This window comes from Octopus bimaculoides, chromosome 1 (genome assembly GCF_046866305.1).
Source record: "Octopus bimaculoides isolate indiv1 chromosome 1, ASM4686630v1, whole genome shotgun sequence".
NCBI lineage: Eukaryota > Metazoa > Mollusca > Cephalopoda > Octopoda > Octopodidae > Octopus > Octopus bimaculoides.
In genome coordinates, this window is record NC_142928.1 from 91,155,804 (window position 1) to 91,173,176 (window position 17,373).

General features: G+C 36.0%; 1 protein-coding gene across 3 annotated transcripts in view; it reads left to right on the plus strand.

Annotated features, from left to right (window-relative positions):
• LOC106874232 (uncharacterized) overlaps positions 1-17,373 on the plus strand; it is a 39,562-nt gene that overhangs the window by 19,332 nt on the left and 2,857 nt on the right. For all 3 annotated transcript variants that reach the window (XM_089353839.1, XM_089353838.1, XM_089353833.1), the window contains exons 8-18: positions 436-934; positions 2,654-2,784; positions 5,756-5,882; positions 7,120-7,258; positions 7,822-7,977; positions 8,693-8,865; positions 9,923-9,992; positions 11,804-11,916; positions 12,898-12,984; positions 14,381-14,488; positions 17,183-17,355. In XM_089353839.1, the coding sequence (XP_089209965.1) occupies positions 436-934; positions 2,654-2,784; positions 5,756-5,882; positions 7,120-7,258; positions 7,822-7,977; positions 8,693-8,865; positions 9,923-9,992; positions 11,804-11,916; positions 12,898-12,984; positions 14,381-14,488; positions 17,183-17,355 (1,776 nt within the window). The remainder of the gene's footprint in view (positions 1-435; positions 935-2,653; positions 2,785-5,755; positions 5,883-7,119; positions 7,259-7,821; positions 7,978-8,692; positions 8,866-9,922; positions 9,993-11,803; positions 11,917-12,897; positions 12,985-14,380; positions 14,489-17,182; positions 17,356-17,373) is intronic.

Consider the following 17,373-nt stretch of genomic DNA (forward strand, 5'->3'; position numbering starts at 1 on the left):
ATAGTCAACTTATTTTATCAACCACTGAAAGGATGAGACAGAGTACCAGTTGAGCACTGGGATTAAAGTAACAGACTCCTTTCCCTTAAAATTGCTGACCTTGTACCAAAATTTGAAACAAAGATTATTAGGCCTTGTGCCTATAGTAGAATTACTATTATTTTTATTATTTTAGAAGGCAATGAGCTGGCAGAATCATTAGCATGCCAGACGAAATGCTTAGTGGTATTTCACCTATTGCTACGTTCTCAGTTCAAATTCCCCTGAGGTAGACTTTGCTTTTCATCATTTCAGGGTCAATAAATTAAGTACCAGTGAAACACTGGGGTCAATGTAATCTACTAGTCCTCTCCCTGCAAATTTCCAGCTTTGTGACTTTAATAGAAAGAATTATTGTTATTATTATTTAATTTGATTATTTTTATTTATTTACAGTTATCAAGAATCCAGCATTGATGATATCAGCGATGAGACTGATGCAGAAAGAACCCTCGAGTCTCATCAAGACTTACAGTACATGGAGCAAGATTTTGAGGACGATTATTATTCCAGCAGTGAAGAGAACGAAGCCCTGTGCCGTGCTGCAGCTGCACAAAACAACATGTCCCATCCCGACAATGATGAGAGTGATGACGTCAGCATCAGTGCCTTCGTCCCAGAATCTGTGCGTCAGCAATACAAGCTTTCTTTGCAAACAGAAAGCTCCACTAATATTATTGAACTGGCCAAACGCCAACAGCACCTGGAGAAAAGCAAAAATCGCAAATACCAGCCTCATGATAATATAGACAGTACCGATGACACTTTGGATGAAGACTACGATAGCGATGAGATGGAATCTATGGCAACTACGAGTGTGGACGACTTGATTGATGATGCTTTGGACTCGGATACAGATGACAATAGACTCCAAACAACCCCGATTCAATCAGCTGTTAGTGATGGTTTTGTTTTTTGTCCCTTTCTTCTTAGGTTCCATCATACTGCACAGCACCTTTGCACCAGTGCCTTCTATAGCTCTGGACCAAACAAGGTTTTGTGAATGGATTTGGTAGATGGAAACTGAAAAAATGCCCATTGTATGTGTTTGTGTGTGTGTGGTTGGCATTAGGAAGGCCATTCACCTGTCAAAAAAAAACGTACCAAAACAAACAGTGGAGCTCGGTGCAGTCCTCTGGCTTGCCAGCTCCTGTCAAACCGTCCAACCCATGCCAGCATGGAATATAGATGTTTGATGATGATGATTGATATATATATATATGTATGTATAAAAAAATAAAATTTAGGAAATGGAGATGTAGCATTAATATAATCTAAACTGTAAGAGAATATGTTGGATTTTTGCAGTTGATAAATTGTATTAATTGCTACATCTCCATTTTCTGAATTTTATTTTGAATAAACCAAGATTTATACTTAGACCTATTTTTTTATGAATACCACTATTCACAAAAAAAAAAAAACACTAGGCAATGAACCAGTAATTCATTCGATATATTTTTATCCTTTAATGTGGCTATTTTAACTCCTAATTGAATAAATATATATATATATATTGAACTCTCCTATTAACAGATGAGGGTTCTGTAATTTCTTGCATAACAACCACACCAATGATTTGTTTATAGTGATCAAATGTTTGTGTTTATATAAGCTCACTCCTTCCATCAAATCAACGTTAGCTGTACAGGTGCACAAGTGTGTCAGATGTCGAAATGATTGCCGAGCAGTGTGAAATGAAGTGTTTTGCTGCCCATTCCAGGAATCTAGCTGATTTCACAATTGTGAGCCCAACATTCTACCACCTGTCCATGCACCTAGTCATTATGAATGTGTGTGTGTGTGTTATTGTCTCCTTGTCTTGACTTAGCATGGTAGTTGTCAAATGCATGTCACCGTCATGCAAGTAGTCTTTTGTTTACAATCTTGTGAGGAGATACTATCTTAGAAACCAGTCAGAGTTGGTGACAGAAAGGGCGTCCAGCTATAGGAAATCTGCCTCAACAAATTCCATCTGACCCGTTCTAGTGTGAAAAAGTGAACATTAAATGATTATGATGTGCATTCATGCACGGCTACTTCAATATACTTATGCAGTTCAAAACATGAATACAGTAAGCAGCTTGGTTCTGGGTTCAGCCTCACTGCATGGCACCTTGGGTAAGTGTCTTCTACTATAGCCTTGGGCTGACCAAAGCCTTGTGAGTGGATTTGGTAGATGGAAATTGAAAGAAGCCTGTTGTGTGTATGTATATATATATACACATACATTGATGCATGTCTAAATATGTGTATCTGTGTTTGTCTCCATCACCATTTGACAGCCAGTGTTTGTGTGTTTACGTCCCTGTAACTTAGTGGTTCATCAAAAGAGACCAATAGAATAAACATTAGGCTTAAGAAATAGGTACTGTGGTCGATTTGTTTAACTAAAATCCTTTCAAGGTGATGTTCCACCATGGCCACAGTCAAATGACTGAAACAAGTAAAAGAATAAAGCATAACAGAATCCTGTAGAATATTCCTAAACAGTTAAATTTTAATAGAGTTGACTCAACAATAACCACTTTTAAGATTTGTGATGGAATAAATTTTGTTATGTTTAACATAGCCTTCATTTATATTTCTTGATTATTTATTTTTATTTTACTAGAACAAGCGTGGCAGTCATTTGTTAGCCACTTGTACAGACAGTTGCTATGATGATACAACAACAGATGATGATGTGGTGATGCGCAAGAGAAGCCCACTGATGTACAGTATTAGCATGTATCGCTCAAAAAGGTAATGTTCTTTCGTTCAGTAATGTTTTTAAAAGTTTTTATTTATATTGGTTCAGGCTCAGCTGTTAGGTGAAGAAGCTTGCTTCCCAACTACATGGTTCTGGGTTCAGTCCCACTGCGTGGTATGTTGGGTGTCTTCTGCTATAGCCTCAGACCAACCAAAGCCTTGTGAGTGGATTTGGTAGACAGAAACCAAAATGAAGTCCATTGTATATATATGTATATATTTGTATGTGTGTCTCTTTGTGTTGGTGTTTACGACAAACATCCCACCGTCGCTTGACAACTGATGTTGGTGTGTTTATGTCCCTGTAACCTAGCAGTTGGGCAAAGGAGACCAATAAAATAAGAACTGGGTTTACATATAGTAAGTGCTGGGATCGATTTCTTCCACTAAAATACCCTTTAAGATGGTGCTCCTGCATGGTCACAGTCAGAATGATTGAAATGAATAAAAGACTACTGTATCATTGGCATTGGTAATTATAAGACTTTCCCGAAATAAACGAATGTTTCTTAGAGCCTCTTAAACATAAGGATGAAATGTTGACAAATAATGTCCCATGTTATTGGCTGAGAGTAATACTGGTCTTTTGATTTTATTGTAACCTTGTTTAAATTTGGTCAAAATACAAGTTGTCCATAAAGTCATGGTGCAATGCTACAAAATTACTTCATTCCTAAGCTTGAACAATTAGAACCGATAGAGAATACAGTTTTCAACAAGATGGTGCACCTTGTCATTTTAAGCTGTTTTTTAATTGAGAAATTTCTTAACAGATAGATTTGAAGTGATAGACCATTGTTTTGGCCTCCACATTCACCAGATTTGACTCCATTGGGTTTCTTTTTATGGGGACATGTGAAGAGTATTGCTCATTCAACTAAGACTTGAAAGCAAGGATAACTGATGCAATTGAAGGTGTTACTGAAAATCAGCTGGAAAGTATTTTCTGAGAACTACAGAATCGTATTTCATTCTATATAAGTAATGATGTTGAAAATTAACTAGATGAATAAAAAATTTAGGTCCTTCTTTTTTATCCTTTTTACAAATTCTGTCATGTATAGTTTGAAGATACAAGTATTTTAATTTGTGCCATGACTTTATGGACACCCTGTATGTTCATTCTGTCGGTGCCAGTTGACTTGGATGATAAGTGGTTAGAAGGGTATCATAAATCAGTTACAGTGATCATTCCAGCCAACTGGAAATGACCAGTTGTTTACACACACACACACACACACATACCCACATCCCTGCCACATTGTTTCAAGGGTTGTAGTTTTGACAGGAGGATGTTAGTCAATTATATCGACCCCAGTACTTGAGTAACACATTTTATTGACCTCAGCGGGATGAAATGTAAAGTCGACTTGAGCTGGATTTGAACTCAAAATGTAAAGTTCCAGAAGATATACAAGACATTTTGTCCAATACTAATTTGCCAGTTTGTCATCATCATTTAACATTGGCTTTCCATGCTAGTATGGGTTGGATGGTTTGACAAGGACTGGTAAGCTGCATGGCTGTGTCAAGTTAATACTTTCTGATTTAGGCTCTCAAGACCAGCAAATTTAAAGGGAGAGGATTATTTGATACTCTGGACTCCAGTACTTCTCTGGTACTTTATTTTATCAACCTTAGAAGAATAGAAAGCAAAGTTGACCTCAGCTGCATTTGAATTCTGAACAGGCATTTTGTTCAGTACTCTAAAAATTCTCTCAGTTTCCCACCTTAATAATAACCATCATTATTTAATGTCTTCCTTCCATGCTGACTGGGATGGTTTGACAGGAGCTGACCAGGCAGAAGACTGCACCATACTTCTGTGTCTGTTTTGGCATGGTTTTTACAGCTGGATGCCCTTCCTAACACCAACCAACCACACTGCAAATTGATGATAATAATTGTTTCTCACAAAGGCATGAGGTCAAAAATTATTGGAGGGGAATTAAACCACCTGACTGGCCTTCGTGCTGGTGGCACGTAAAAGCACCCTCTACACTCTCGGAGTGGTTGGCGTTAGGAAGGGCATCCAGCTGTAGAATCTCTGCCAAATCAGATTGGAGCCTGGTGTAGCCATCTGGTTCACCAACCCTCAGTCAAATCGTCCAACCCATGCTAGCATGGAAAGCGGACGTTAAATGATGATCCCAGTACTTTCTTACATATCTTTTACTTGTTTCAGTCATTTGACTGTAGCCATGCTTGGGCACTGCCTTGAAAATCTTTTAGTCAAATGACTGACCCCAGGGCTCATTTTTTCACTCTGTCTCTTTTGCTGAACTACTTAGCTATGGGGGACATCATACAGCTGGTTGTCAAGCAGTGGTGGAGAAGAGACACATGTGCACACACACACACACACATATATGACAGACTTCTTTTAGTTTCCATCTACCAAATTCACTCACAAGGTTTTGGTTTGCCTGGGGCTATAGTAGAAGTCACTTGTCCAAAGTATTACACAGTGGGACTGAACCCAGAACCATGTTGTTGGGAAGCAAACTTCTTACCACATAGCCCCACACCAGCACCTGATATTAATATACTTTGTTTTTTCTCAACCCTGGGAAGAAAAAGTTTGAACTTACAATCTAAAGAGCTGGAGTAAATATTTGTCTGATGCTTTAACTATTTAACCAGTCCAGTGCCAATATTTCTAATAAAAGCATAAAGCTTTTATGCCTTGCAAATTTTCATGGCAACCTTACTAGTGCCAGTGACATGTAAAAATCACCCAGTACACTCTGTTAAGTGCTTGGTATTAGGAAGGTCATGTAGCCATAGAAACCATGCCAAATATGACATCAGAGCCCGATGCAACCCAGCTGGGTTTCCTGTCAAATCATCTAACTCATGCCAGCATGGGAAACAGACGTTAAATAATGATGAATTGATAATACTTTTTGTCAATAATTGTCATGTTTCATCTACTGATTCTGATACACTAATTATTAATTCACAGATTCAGTAACAACACTACACCTGTTCAAAAAATTGTCCGGAACAGCCGTCCTATGAGCAGTGAAGAGGAACTGGAAAGAGAAAAACCTAAGGAGGATAGTCGTAAGAGTATATTAGAAAGGATAAAGGTTAGTTGATGCATTTTGTTATTGGATGTTTTTATAATGATTGGAACAGCAAACTATTTGTTCACTGAAGTTGTAAATTGTGAATAAAAAAAAAATATTAAAAACAATTTATCCTCCATTTTGATTTAATATTATGAAAATTCATACTGACCCACTGTATGTGTGTGTGATGTTCACTTACTCATTGTCTGCCACCAAGCTTAGTATGTGTACTCATGCTGCATCTCTTATGTTAACTCTTTTTTATTTTCTCATCCTTTCACTATATGATGTAAAATGTGACTGTAGAAAACCAGCCAACCAATCAAAAATTTATATTGGCTATTATTACACATTTTATATATGTGTATGATGGACTTATTTCAGTTTCCATCAACCAAATCTGAATCTGCTCAGTTTTTGGTCATCTCAAGGAACCACATAATAGGGCTAACTCCAAAGCCCTGCACTTGGGAAATAAACTTCTTAATCACATGCATCCATTCCTGTTACAGGGTGTAAAATTATTACCTTCTCATGACAACTGACCAAATGACTTCTGGTGTAAGTTGTATGTAAATAGTAATTTGACTTTTCTCCATTTAAACCAGTCATATCTAGCCCCAAATTTTCTACTTGTTTTACATTCTAACTGGTCAGATATGGCCTCTCACACCTACCCAACAATGTCTTTGTTCAAATATACACTTACATCATTGAAATCATTTGTTGGCACTCCGTCGCTTACGACGTCAAGGGTTCCAGTTGATCCGATCAACGGAACAGCCTGCTCGTGAAATTAACGTGCAAGTGGCTGAGCACTCCACAGACACGTGTACCCTTAACGTAGTTCTCGGGGATAATCAGCATGACACAGTGTGACAAGGCTGACCCTTTGAATTACAGGCACAACAGAAACAGGAGGTAAGAGTGAGAGAAAGTTGTGGTGGACGAGTGCAGCAGGGTTCACCACCATCCCTTGCCGGAGCCTCGTGGAGCTTTAGGTGTTTTCGCTCAATAAACACTCACAACGCCCGGTCTGGGAATCGAAACCGCGATCCTATGACCGCGAGTCCGCTGCCCTAAACACTGGGCCATTGGCGCGTCCACTCATTGAAATCATAAAGCTACAAGATAATGCATGATTAATTCAAAACAATGTGAATAACTAAACATTACATTTGATAGAGTAATCTGAATGTTAAAGAGTTAAACATTTATTCTATAATCATTTTTTTTTCTTTTTCTTCTATTTTAGCAACTCAGTAATCAGGTATCCCTTGAACAGACTGTAATTTTGCAAACCAGCAACGCACTAAATCAGTGCTGCACTGAAGGCTCCAATTTCAGTGGTTCGGCCCAGCAAGTAGAATGCCACAAGTTACTTTTAATTGCCTGTATGTTCATTAAATATCCACTTCTTTTGTTGACTCTCTATGTATTTTTTAACCAGTGAGCACGCTTGCTTTGATGGTAATAATCCCTGGACATTACTGTTTTGAGTTCTGGAACTCTTAGGAATGATTACCTGGTTTCTATGGTGTATAAGTGACTGAGAGTCATGAGGTTGCAACATTTTCCCTGAATGGGACACCATTGCAGGGTTACTCATTTACAGCTGAGTGGACTGGAGCGACATGAAATGATGTATTTAGCCCAAGAACACAATGTGCCACTTGGTCTGAAAACTGAAACTGCAATCTTACATGATTGCTTGCAGCAACCTAGCTACTAGGCAACATGCTTTCATGCTTGCTTTGGTACAATTTCATTGAAAAAAAAAAAAAAAAAAGACAGTATTGATGAAAGTTAATTTTAAATGTCAAGCAAGTGTGATCATGTCTTTTTTCTTTTATATACAAGGGGGGTGCTGCGAAAGGCCTGGTTGGAGGCCTAGCCCTCCGACTTCTTTTGCAGGGCTTAGAAAAACTGTATTAAGCTGGTTGTTTTCTTATTTCAGGTCAGAAGCGTCGAGCATATCTAGAAGAAATTCAGCGTTTGAAAGCTTCCAACTGCTTGAATCCTTTTGGGCCTGGCACTAAAGGAACTTTGGCTATAAGTGACATCCGACTACCATTAAAAAAAGACTTTGTCAGCAGAATGAGCACAGTGTATGGTAGGCAGTCAAGTTTGTTTACTTTTGTCTAAGACATACCCTTTGTCTTTGCTGAGAAAGTTATTTCTCTTGCAAAAGTTTGTCATAGACTATAGTATAGAACACAACTACATTAATCTTATAGTGAAGTAGTCACTTCCATACATTGCTTTTGAAATTAAGTTTATTTACATTTATTCTTATCCTTCAAATAGTGGCATGAACCAGTTTGTCTTTTATGTCTTCCAACTTCAACTTTTCAGTTTGATATAATTCTTTTGTGACCATATTTCCAACAAAATACTTTCTGCTCCAATTTTTAAAATAAGTATTTGGAGAAATTTACTAAAATAACTATCTTCTCCATCATTAAGCTGGTGTTTGGCATATAACTTCACAAAAGGTTCTATAAAGTATTGATGCTTATAAGTACCTAAAAACAGAATTTTCTATCATAGAACCAGAGCAGTCTCAGACAGGTCCTTATTAAAGTGGTTAAACACATGATATTTGGGAATCGAAACCGCGAGTCCGCTGCCCTAACCACTGGGCCATTGCGCCTCCACGTATCAGTTAGTACTGTTGAGGTGAATAGCTTGTTTTGAACTTACCTTCTTGAAATGATATTCCAATAAATGTTATTGTCCTGGGATTTAACATCAGTTTTATTATTTCTTTACATTTGAATGATTTGATACCCATATCTATTTCTTTTTATATTTTCATCTCTCTTCAGATCTGAATGTTTTCTACTATGTTATACTTATCCGCAATGGTCCTCAAGTGTTTACCACTCAGCTTATATCAACACATGATCCAATGGTCAGAGGAAGTTTGGACTTTCCAAACATGATAAAAATGACAGATATTACATCAAAATTTCAAGTTACTTTGGAACTCTATGAAATGGTTAGGATTGCTAACAAATTTTTTTCTATTATTGCTTTTGCAAAAATTCTTTTTAGCAGATTCCGTATTTCGTCTTACTTCCCTGTAGCACATACTCCTTCCTCTCACATATCTCAAAATTTTTGACAACTCTTCTCCATACAAAACCAGTTTGTCACTTAGTTGACTGGTTGACTGCTGATTTGTAAAATTACATTTTACTTTCTCTTTTCAATCATTGATTATTTGATGAAGAGAAAAATTTGGATTAAGTCTGTTTTATTAATTTCTTATTTCTCTACTCAGGAAACCAGTATGTCATTTATCTTGTCCAAGAAAATTCATAATTTTTTTTCTACTTTTCAATTGTTAAATGAATATTTGGAATAAAATAAAATTAATTGTATGTTAAATATATTATACTAACTAAAGGACTTTAAGTGACTTGTAAATGCAAAGTAACTCTGTTTTATAGAGAAAAAAAACGTTTTAAATGTTCAAATTGTATTGGTGTACCTCATAGTTTGAATAGTGAAATAGCATTGAAGCGGATTTATTATTGTGCTCAAAAGAAAAGTATTTTGAAATAGTGAAATTAGATATTAATTTTGAATTTCAAAACTTGATTTTTATATTAACAAACGAAATATAGGTTTAAAAGCTAATGTACATTGTGAAGTAGAAAAGAAAATTCTATTTCCTTGTATCTAGAATCATATATTTTATTGATTTCAACAGTGAGTGTGCTAGACCTATTGATAAAAATACATTAGTCACTGTATTTATTTTGAGAGGCTCTGCGTTTCTTTCAATTACTTTAAATATAACAAAGAATTTAATAAAATAACTTAGTTATCATTCAGCTAGTGTTAGGAACATAAATCGTGACTAAGGTTTGGTGGAAGATTTTTAATTGAAAACTTATGAAAACAAGACATTTGTACTCAGAGCCAGTTTCAGCTGGGTTGGTAATGAAAGGGTTAATATTTTGCTAAATAAATTATGGGGGAATTATTCAATTTCATTTTAGATTTTTCATTATAGTTTTGGAATTTAATTGAAATATCTTGTATTACAGAAATTGTCAAAAGATAGAAGCTGCAAAAAGAAAAAGAGCAAGAAATGTAAGGCACCGCCTATAATACCAAGTAAGTCATTGATAGCAAATAATTGTTTTGGGTTTTTTTCTTTTTGTCACTGAGATGACTACTTAGTTAAATTCAAATCTTATTATTCAGTTTGCCTAACAAACTTCCATTCTGCTTTATGGTTCAATGATTAACACTAGGAAGAATATCCAGTTGTAAACAATTACTATTTGACATACTATTTAATCATGCTACCATAGGATTAAGATAAAAATTCAGTTAGCTTTGGATTATCAGTGGAGGAGAAATGAGTTGTAATATTAATAGTTTAGGAATTTAAACTTAGTATCAAATCTAGTTTGCTGAGAACCTTGTGTGTTGGCACTCCATCACTTACAACGTTGAGGGTCCCAGTTGATCCGATCAACAGAACAGCCTGCTCGTGAAATTAACGTGCAAGTGACTGAGCATTCCACAGACACGTGTACCCTTAAAGTAGTTCTCGGGGATAATCAGCGTGGCACAGTGTGACAAGGCTGACCCTTTGAATTACAGGCACAACAGAAACAGGAAGTAAGAGTGAGAGAAAGTTGTGGTGGAAAAGTACAGCAGGGTTCGCCACCATTCCCTGCCAGAGCCTCGTGGAGCTTTAGGTGTTTTCACTCACAACGCCCAGTCTGGGAATCGAAACCGCGATCCTATGACCACGAGTCCACTGCCCTAACCACTGGGCCATTGTGCCTCCACACTGAGAACCTTACACTTGTCCTAAAATTATCAACGTCATCATTATTTTGATATCCACTTTTCCATGTTTCAGTGAGTCAGATAAAATTTGTTGAGGCAGATTTTCTATGGCTGGATGCAACTTCCTGTTGCTGATCAACTTTTGTCTCAAAACAAAGTAATATGATCAGATATGTGATGGAAGGTTGGAAATGAATGACATTACTTGTATGATGATGAAACTTATTTGCAACTATTCCAACAATGTCAACGAGGAACACATAACAGGTTTCTTTCAGTTTCTATCCACCAAATCCACTCACAAGGCTTTGGTTAGCTTAGGACTGCAGTAGAAGGCATTTGCTAAAAGTGTCATACTGTTGGACTGAATCTGAACTTATATATTTAAGAAGCAAACTCCCTTATCACACAGTCATGGCTGTTACTAATACTAGTATAAATCTAGAATCTAATATTTGGTTAACTGCCTACATAATTTTTGTTTTGGAATAAATCTTTTTCACATTTGCATGGATGTGGCAGTGGCTGTTTTTCTAAAATATGAATTGAAGAACAGATCTGATGAAACCTGTTCTTTGGTTAGTCAGGCAGACTAGAGGAAGCAGTTATGTTCCTGTGAAAGGCTAATGTAGGATTTGAATGTAATGAAAAGACAGGGTTAAGAGAAGCTTTTAGTTTCGGTATTCACATAACCCCTCTAGTCCTGATGTCTCAAAAAATTGCTCCCAGTATACTCTACAAAGTGGTTATTGGTTTGTGAAGGTTTTGCTCTTTAGTCTTGATTTGTTGAGATGGCAACCTCTCTAGTGCTGGTGCCATAAAAAATATTTTAAAGCATCTAATACACTTTGTAAAGTGGTTGGTGTTAGGCACGACATCCAGCTGCAGAAAACCTGCAAAATGAAACAGACAAGTGTGTGGTCCCTAGACCAAACCTAATGGGACAGTAACTTCACACAAGGACTGGCTCAGGCTGTGATGACCAAGTCAACTCAGGCTGGCATAGAAAACATGCATGCATGATGATGATGATGATGGTGGTGGTGGTGGTGATTGATGTCTGTAGTTCATAACCCTAGTGAGGTTTATTACTGGCTTATTTCAATACTTTTTTCTTCTTTCAGTTTCCAGTAACCCAGCAGGCCCTACTTCAATTCACAGCAGCAGCTTTACTCTCACCTGGTCTACCAGTCTGAAAATGTCAAATATTGATAAAAATAGCTTCACTATGGACCGAGTAAGCCTTTTCTATTGTTACTACACTGGCCTCTGCTTCTCAAAATTAGTTAACTACACATCTTTGCCACCCAGGCCTGCTTACTCTACCTGTTTCTCTTCCTATCATTCTTATTGTGTTTTACTTAAATAATGCACTAAATACTTGATCCATTCATTCCCCACCAAAATATTGGCCTCCTGGGATAACTTCTTCACTCACATTTTGACCCCCAGCATTCAACTTGAACCTCATTTACCACTGGTGTTATAAGTCTGGGAGAACTTGCAATGGACATTCTCTCTTTTGACCAATTTAAAAGACTACAAATAAATATGTCTTGTTATATAATGTTGATTTCTGATTTTTTTTACTTGAAACCACAAATTTAAGTTATGGTCAGAATATAAGTTGATTACATTCAACCCAGTATTTTACTAGTGTAGGAGCTTGCTTAATCCTGCCTAACTGAGATTCAAAACCAAATCTACACACTTGTTGCTTGTCAGACGACTGTCTGATTCTATTGTGTTTTATCTCCATGCTGGGAGATTAATGAGAAAGAAATCAGACTCTTCTGACAAGCAACAAGTGTATAGATTTGGTTTCAAATCTCAGTTACGCAGGGCGAAAGCGAGCTCCTACACTATTACTTTATTTATATCAACCTTCACAAAAAAGTGAAAAGTAAACTCTGGCTGTTGGGATTTAAAATCAATTTAGGAGATATAAAAATTTCACATGGTATTTTGTTTAGCAGTGAACACTTCTGCCATCCACCAATCTTGTGTATTTTATATTCCCAAAGAATCTGGTATCTATTTCTAATTTTATGAATGCATAAAGGTTAAAAGGATGTAAACAGGTAGTTCACTTTCATGTCTATTTAGATTCAGTAGGGTTAATACTGCTCATGTTTACAGTTTCGATTTAAAAGGGGTAAAGATATTAGCTAATGATTGTTAATTTTGAAATTTCTAAATTTTTGTTCCTCTTTATCAGGTTCCTTATGATGCCCCGTTGATAGGATCTATTTATCTCCGTATGAAATGCAACATGGAAACCAATGTTAGTGAGAGTGGCTTTCTGGTAAGTTGGGTTGCTGAGCCATTTATTTATTTATTAACCCATTAGTGTTTAAACCAGCCCAAATAGTCTACTTGTTTTGTTCAAACTGGCCAGTTTTTGGCCTCTCACACCTATCTTACAATGTTATTCTAAAACTAAACTCTCAAATCATCAAAATCTTGAAGTTAGGAGATAATTCCTGATTAATTCAGACCATTTGGCAGAATAATCTGAATGCTAAAGGGTTAAAGAGGACCTTATCAAACAAAATAGTCCTTTCCAATTCCGAATCTATCTTGTTAATTAAACAACATTTTCAGTAGAAAAATTGTTATTGTTACAAAAGTAAAATAAAGCTTTTCTTTCTTTTAACATCAGTTGAAATAATTGTATTAGTTTCTTTACATGATTTTTTTTTTATTCAAGAAATCTTTGATGTAGGATCCCTTTTATCAAGTAAGCATGAATTACAAATTCTGTCTCCTGATATTTAAATTGGATTAATAGCGATGAGGGCTTCAAATGATATAAGGTGTATCATAACCGAGCATTATAACATTTATAAAACAGTATTAAGACATGCTTTCAGAAACATGTGTCATTAGTAATCACTAGATCTCAGTTTATTTTGATTGTTTTTCTCAACTGATTAAAACAGGAATATTATGAGACATAATAACCTAGTCTAATTCAAATCGTAGTCTGCTTTAAAAAATTGCTTGCTAGATAATGGAGACCAAGAAACATTGAAAACTTGACAAAATGATTACATTTGAGTTGACTTGGCCCTAAACTACAATATTTTATGTATAGGTCTAAGATATTAAAATATTTTAACCCTTCAGCATTCAGATTATTCTGTCAAATGTAATGCTTATTAATTTACATTGTTTTGAGTTAATTATGCATTATCATGTAGCTTTGAGATTTCAATGGTGTGATTGTTTATTCTTAAAATGACATTGTAGGATAGGGGGTGAGAGGCCAAATCTTGCCAGTTTGAACATGTGGAAGCATGTGGTTAGGGTGTTGGACTCATGATCAGAAGATTGTGGTTTTGATTCCTGGACCAAGCAATATGTTGTGTTCTTGAACAAAAATTTCATTTCACGTTGCTCCAATCCACTCAGCTGATGAAAGTAAGTATTCCTGCAACAGACTAGTGTCCTGTCTAAGTGGGGAATTTATATGCCTTGGAAACCAGCCCTTATGAGTTGGTATGACCCAAGAAGGAACTTTACTTTTTTTACCTTTTTTAGTTTGAACCCAAAACAGGGAATATTTTGACTGGATATGGCCAGTTTAAATGCTAAAAGTTAATATTTTTTTTATCTAGATTTAAGAAAAGTTCATGTAAATGCCTAATATTACAGAATTGTGTAATAGTTTTGTTTTTTTTAATCAATTTCATTTCCAGACTATGTTTGAAGATGTAAGTGGGTTAGGTGCCTGGCATAGGCGTTGGTGTGCTCTTTCTGGAAACAAAATGAAATATTGGAAATATCCAGATGATGAAAACAGAAAGGTAACTGTTTTTTCTTTGTTTTTAAGTTCTTATGATTTCATCAGAGTAGTCTTAGCTAGTCAATTATTCAATTTCATTTTTGTGATTTATACTTCTACCCTAAGGTTGAACTCTTTTAATCATATTTTACCAAGGACTTATTAGCTTGTACTGATACCACGAGAAAATGTATTTGGTATGCTCTGTAAAGTGAATTGGGTTGGTGATAGAAGGGCATCTTAATTGTAAAAACCAAGCCAAAATGACATACATGAGCACCAGTCTGTGAGAGCAGTGGCTCCCCACTAAAAAGTGACTTGGATCATGAACTGTTCTGCTCATTCCAGCATGGAAAGTGAATATAAATTTGATAATAACTTGAAGTGTTGCTAAGTGGAAGTATTGAATTGTTCGTGCATCAGACAAAATGCTTAACATTTCTTCTGGCTCTTTATGTTCTGAGTTCAAATACTGGCTAAGTGGAAGTATTGAATTGTTCGTGCATCAGACAAAATGCTTAACATTTCTTCTGGCTCTTTATGTTCTGAGTTCAAATACTGGCATGGTCAACTTTGCTTTTCATCTGTTTGGTGTTGATAGAATAAAGTACTAGTTGAACATATTTTTCTTCTCTTGTCATTTTTCCTCATTCTTTCTTATAGACCAACATCCTGGTTTTTAAATACATCTAATGTTATGAAGTGAGCCTGAAAGATTGCTTGCAGATGCATGGCATGTTATATAAATCTGCCAATTTAATGTATCTTAAAAGCACAAAACTATAAGTTTCTCTTTTGCAATTGTGTAAATTAAATGACATTCTACTGTCACTGTATAGAGTACTTTTGTTGATGCTAATAATGGAAATTATATATATATATATATATATATATATATATATATATATATATATATATATATATATATAAAAGCACCTCCTACACTCTGAGTGGTTGGCGTTAGGAAGGGCATCCAGCTGTAGAAACTCTGCCAAATCAGATTGGAGCCTGGTGTAGCCATCTGGTTTCACCAGTCCTCAGTCAAATTGTCTAACCCATGCTATCATGGAAAGCAGACGTTAAACAATGATGATGATGCACACTGATATTACCCATCCAACAGAGCATACTAGCTTCATTTCTTTCAAGCCTTTGCATATCCTCAATAGTCACAACCCACGTTTTACATGTCTGTTTATACACAGGCATCATACAATTTGCCTTTCACTCTGAGGAAGAGGCCCTTCGTTTCTAATAGAGGTAGTAGCTCTCTGAACTTTACCCAGCCTGTTCTAGTAGCTATGCTTTTGGAACAACCACCCCAACTACTAACTTGGTCACCTAAGTAATGGAAACTATCTATTATCACTAAGAACCCCCCACCCCCCGACATTTGAGGGAGTCTATTTTTTGTACATTCCTGAAGTTTAATGTACCTGCATATCTGCTACATGTAAAGACTACTTTCTCTGTTAGTCTTCCAGTGATACTGCTGCACCTCTTATGTGTCCATAGCTTGCAATCATGTACACCAAATGGAGTTTCTACACCGATATAAAGAAGTCAAAAAATGAGTAAGAATACACTTGGAAATGGAGTTAGAGGGAAAATGATAGAATCCAAAACAATGAGAAAGAGTAAAAGTATGCAATTATACACAAGGATCCCAGCTCCTTCATTTACTACATATATTTATGCTTTTTCAGATGGTAATGCTTTCCCAAATAAAACTGCACTTCGTTTTTGAAACTCTGAAGCTATACCGCAATGGTTCCCAACCTTGTCACTACCAAGGACCCCTTTTATTTAAATGAGTTTTCCTCATGGACCTCTTAATATATCTATCCTTGTGTGTGTGTGTGTGTGTATATATATATATATATATATATATATATATATATATATAATGAAATTTTGAATTTAGTTCATGGACCCCCAGTACTACCTTTGCAGACCACCAGGGGTCCACAGACTACAGGTTGGGAACCACTGCTATAGAGTGATATACAAACACTGTTATGAATGCATTGCATCTTATAGCAGAAACAGTCATAAGCTATTGAAGTTCATGACATAATTTCTTATTTCCATGTCATTTATCTAATCTCTTATTACTGCTCTGTACTTAACTGACGCATATATTGAGTTTTGACACCAGGTTATTAGTATGGCTATGACTAAGCAAAATTATATATATATATATATATATATTGCTATGTTGGCATTGCTTTAATTAGTTCTTGATCTTATGTTGGTTTCAAACTAGAGTTTCCCAGTTACTCTATTTATTCCTTGAATATGTGGCTGTGTATATGAAATAATGTAAATGTCCAGCAGAACCAACATAACACAGTGTGTAATAAGGCTGGATCTTTGAAATACAGGTGCAGTTCTATCCAACAGCCTTCTGTACATTTCATGTCTACTGAATTCATTCACAAGGTTTGGGTTGATCTGAAGTGTTAGTTGTTGAAGATACTTGCTCTAAGTTCTGTTCTTAACCGCAGACAGAATAGCAAAATAGCTACTTAACAATTTTCTTAGACCTGATCTGTTTGTTAGCTAATGAAACTCTTTTTGTCTTCAAGAACATGTTATTGGTGTTATAGAAGAATACTCATCTTTCAAACTGTACTTAACAGTTACATGTTCCAGAATTCATTGTAACAATCAAACAAAACTGTTCATATAAAAAAAAATGTTTTTTTATCTCCAGGACCCTATTGGTTACATTGACCTAAAGAGATGTATCACTGAGAAAGTTGGGTTAATCTCACGAGATATCTGTGCTCGACCAAACACATTTGAGATGTGTACTGTAAGACCACTTCGGCCCGGAGAAGAAGACACATTGGTCACTCGAAAACATCACACAATGGCTACAATCAGGTATGTATTAACCATTCT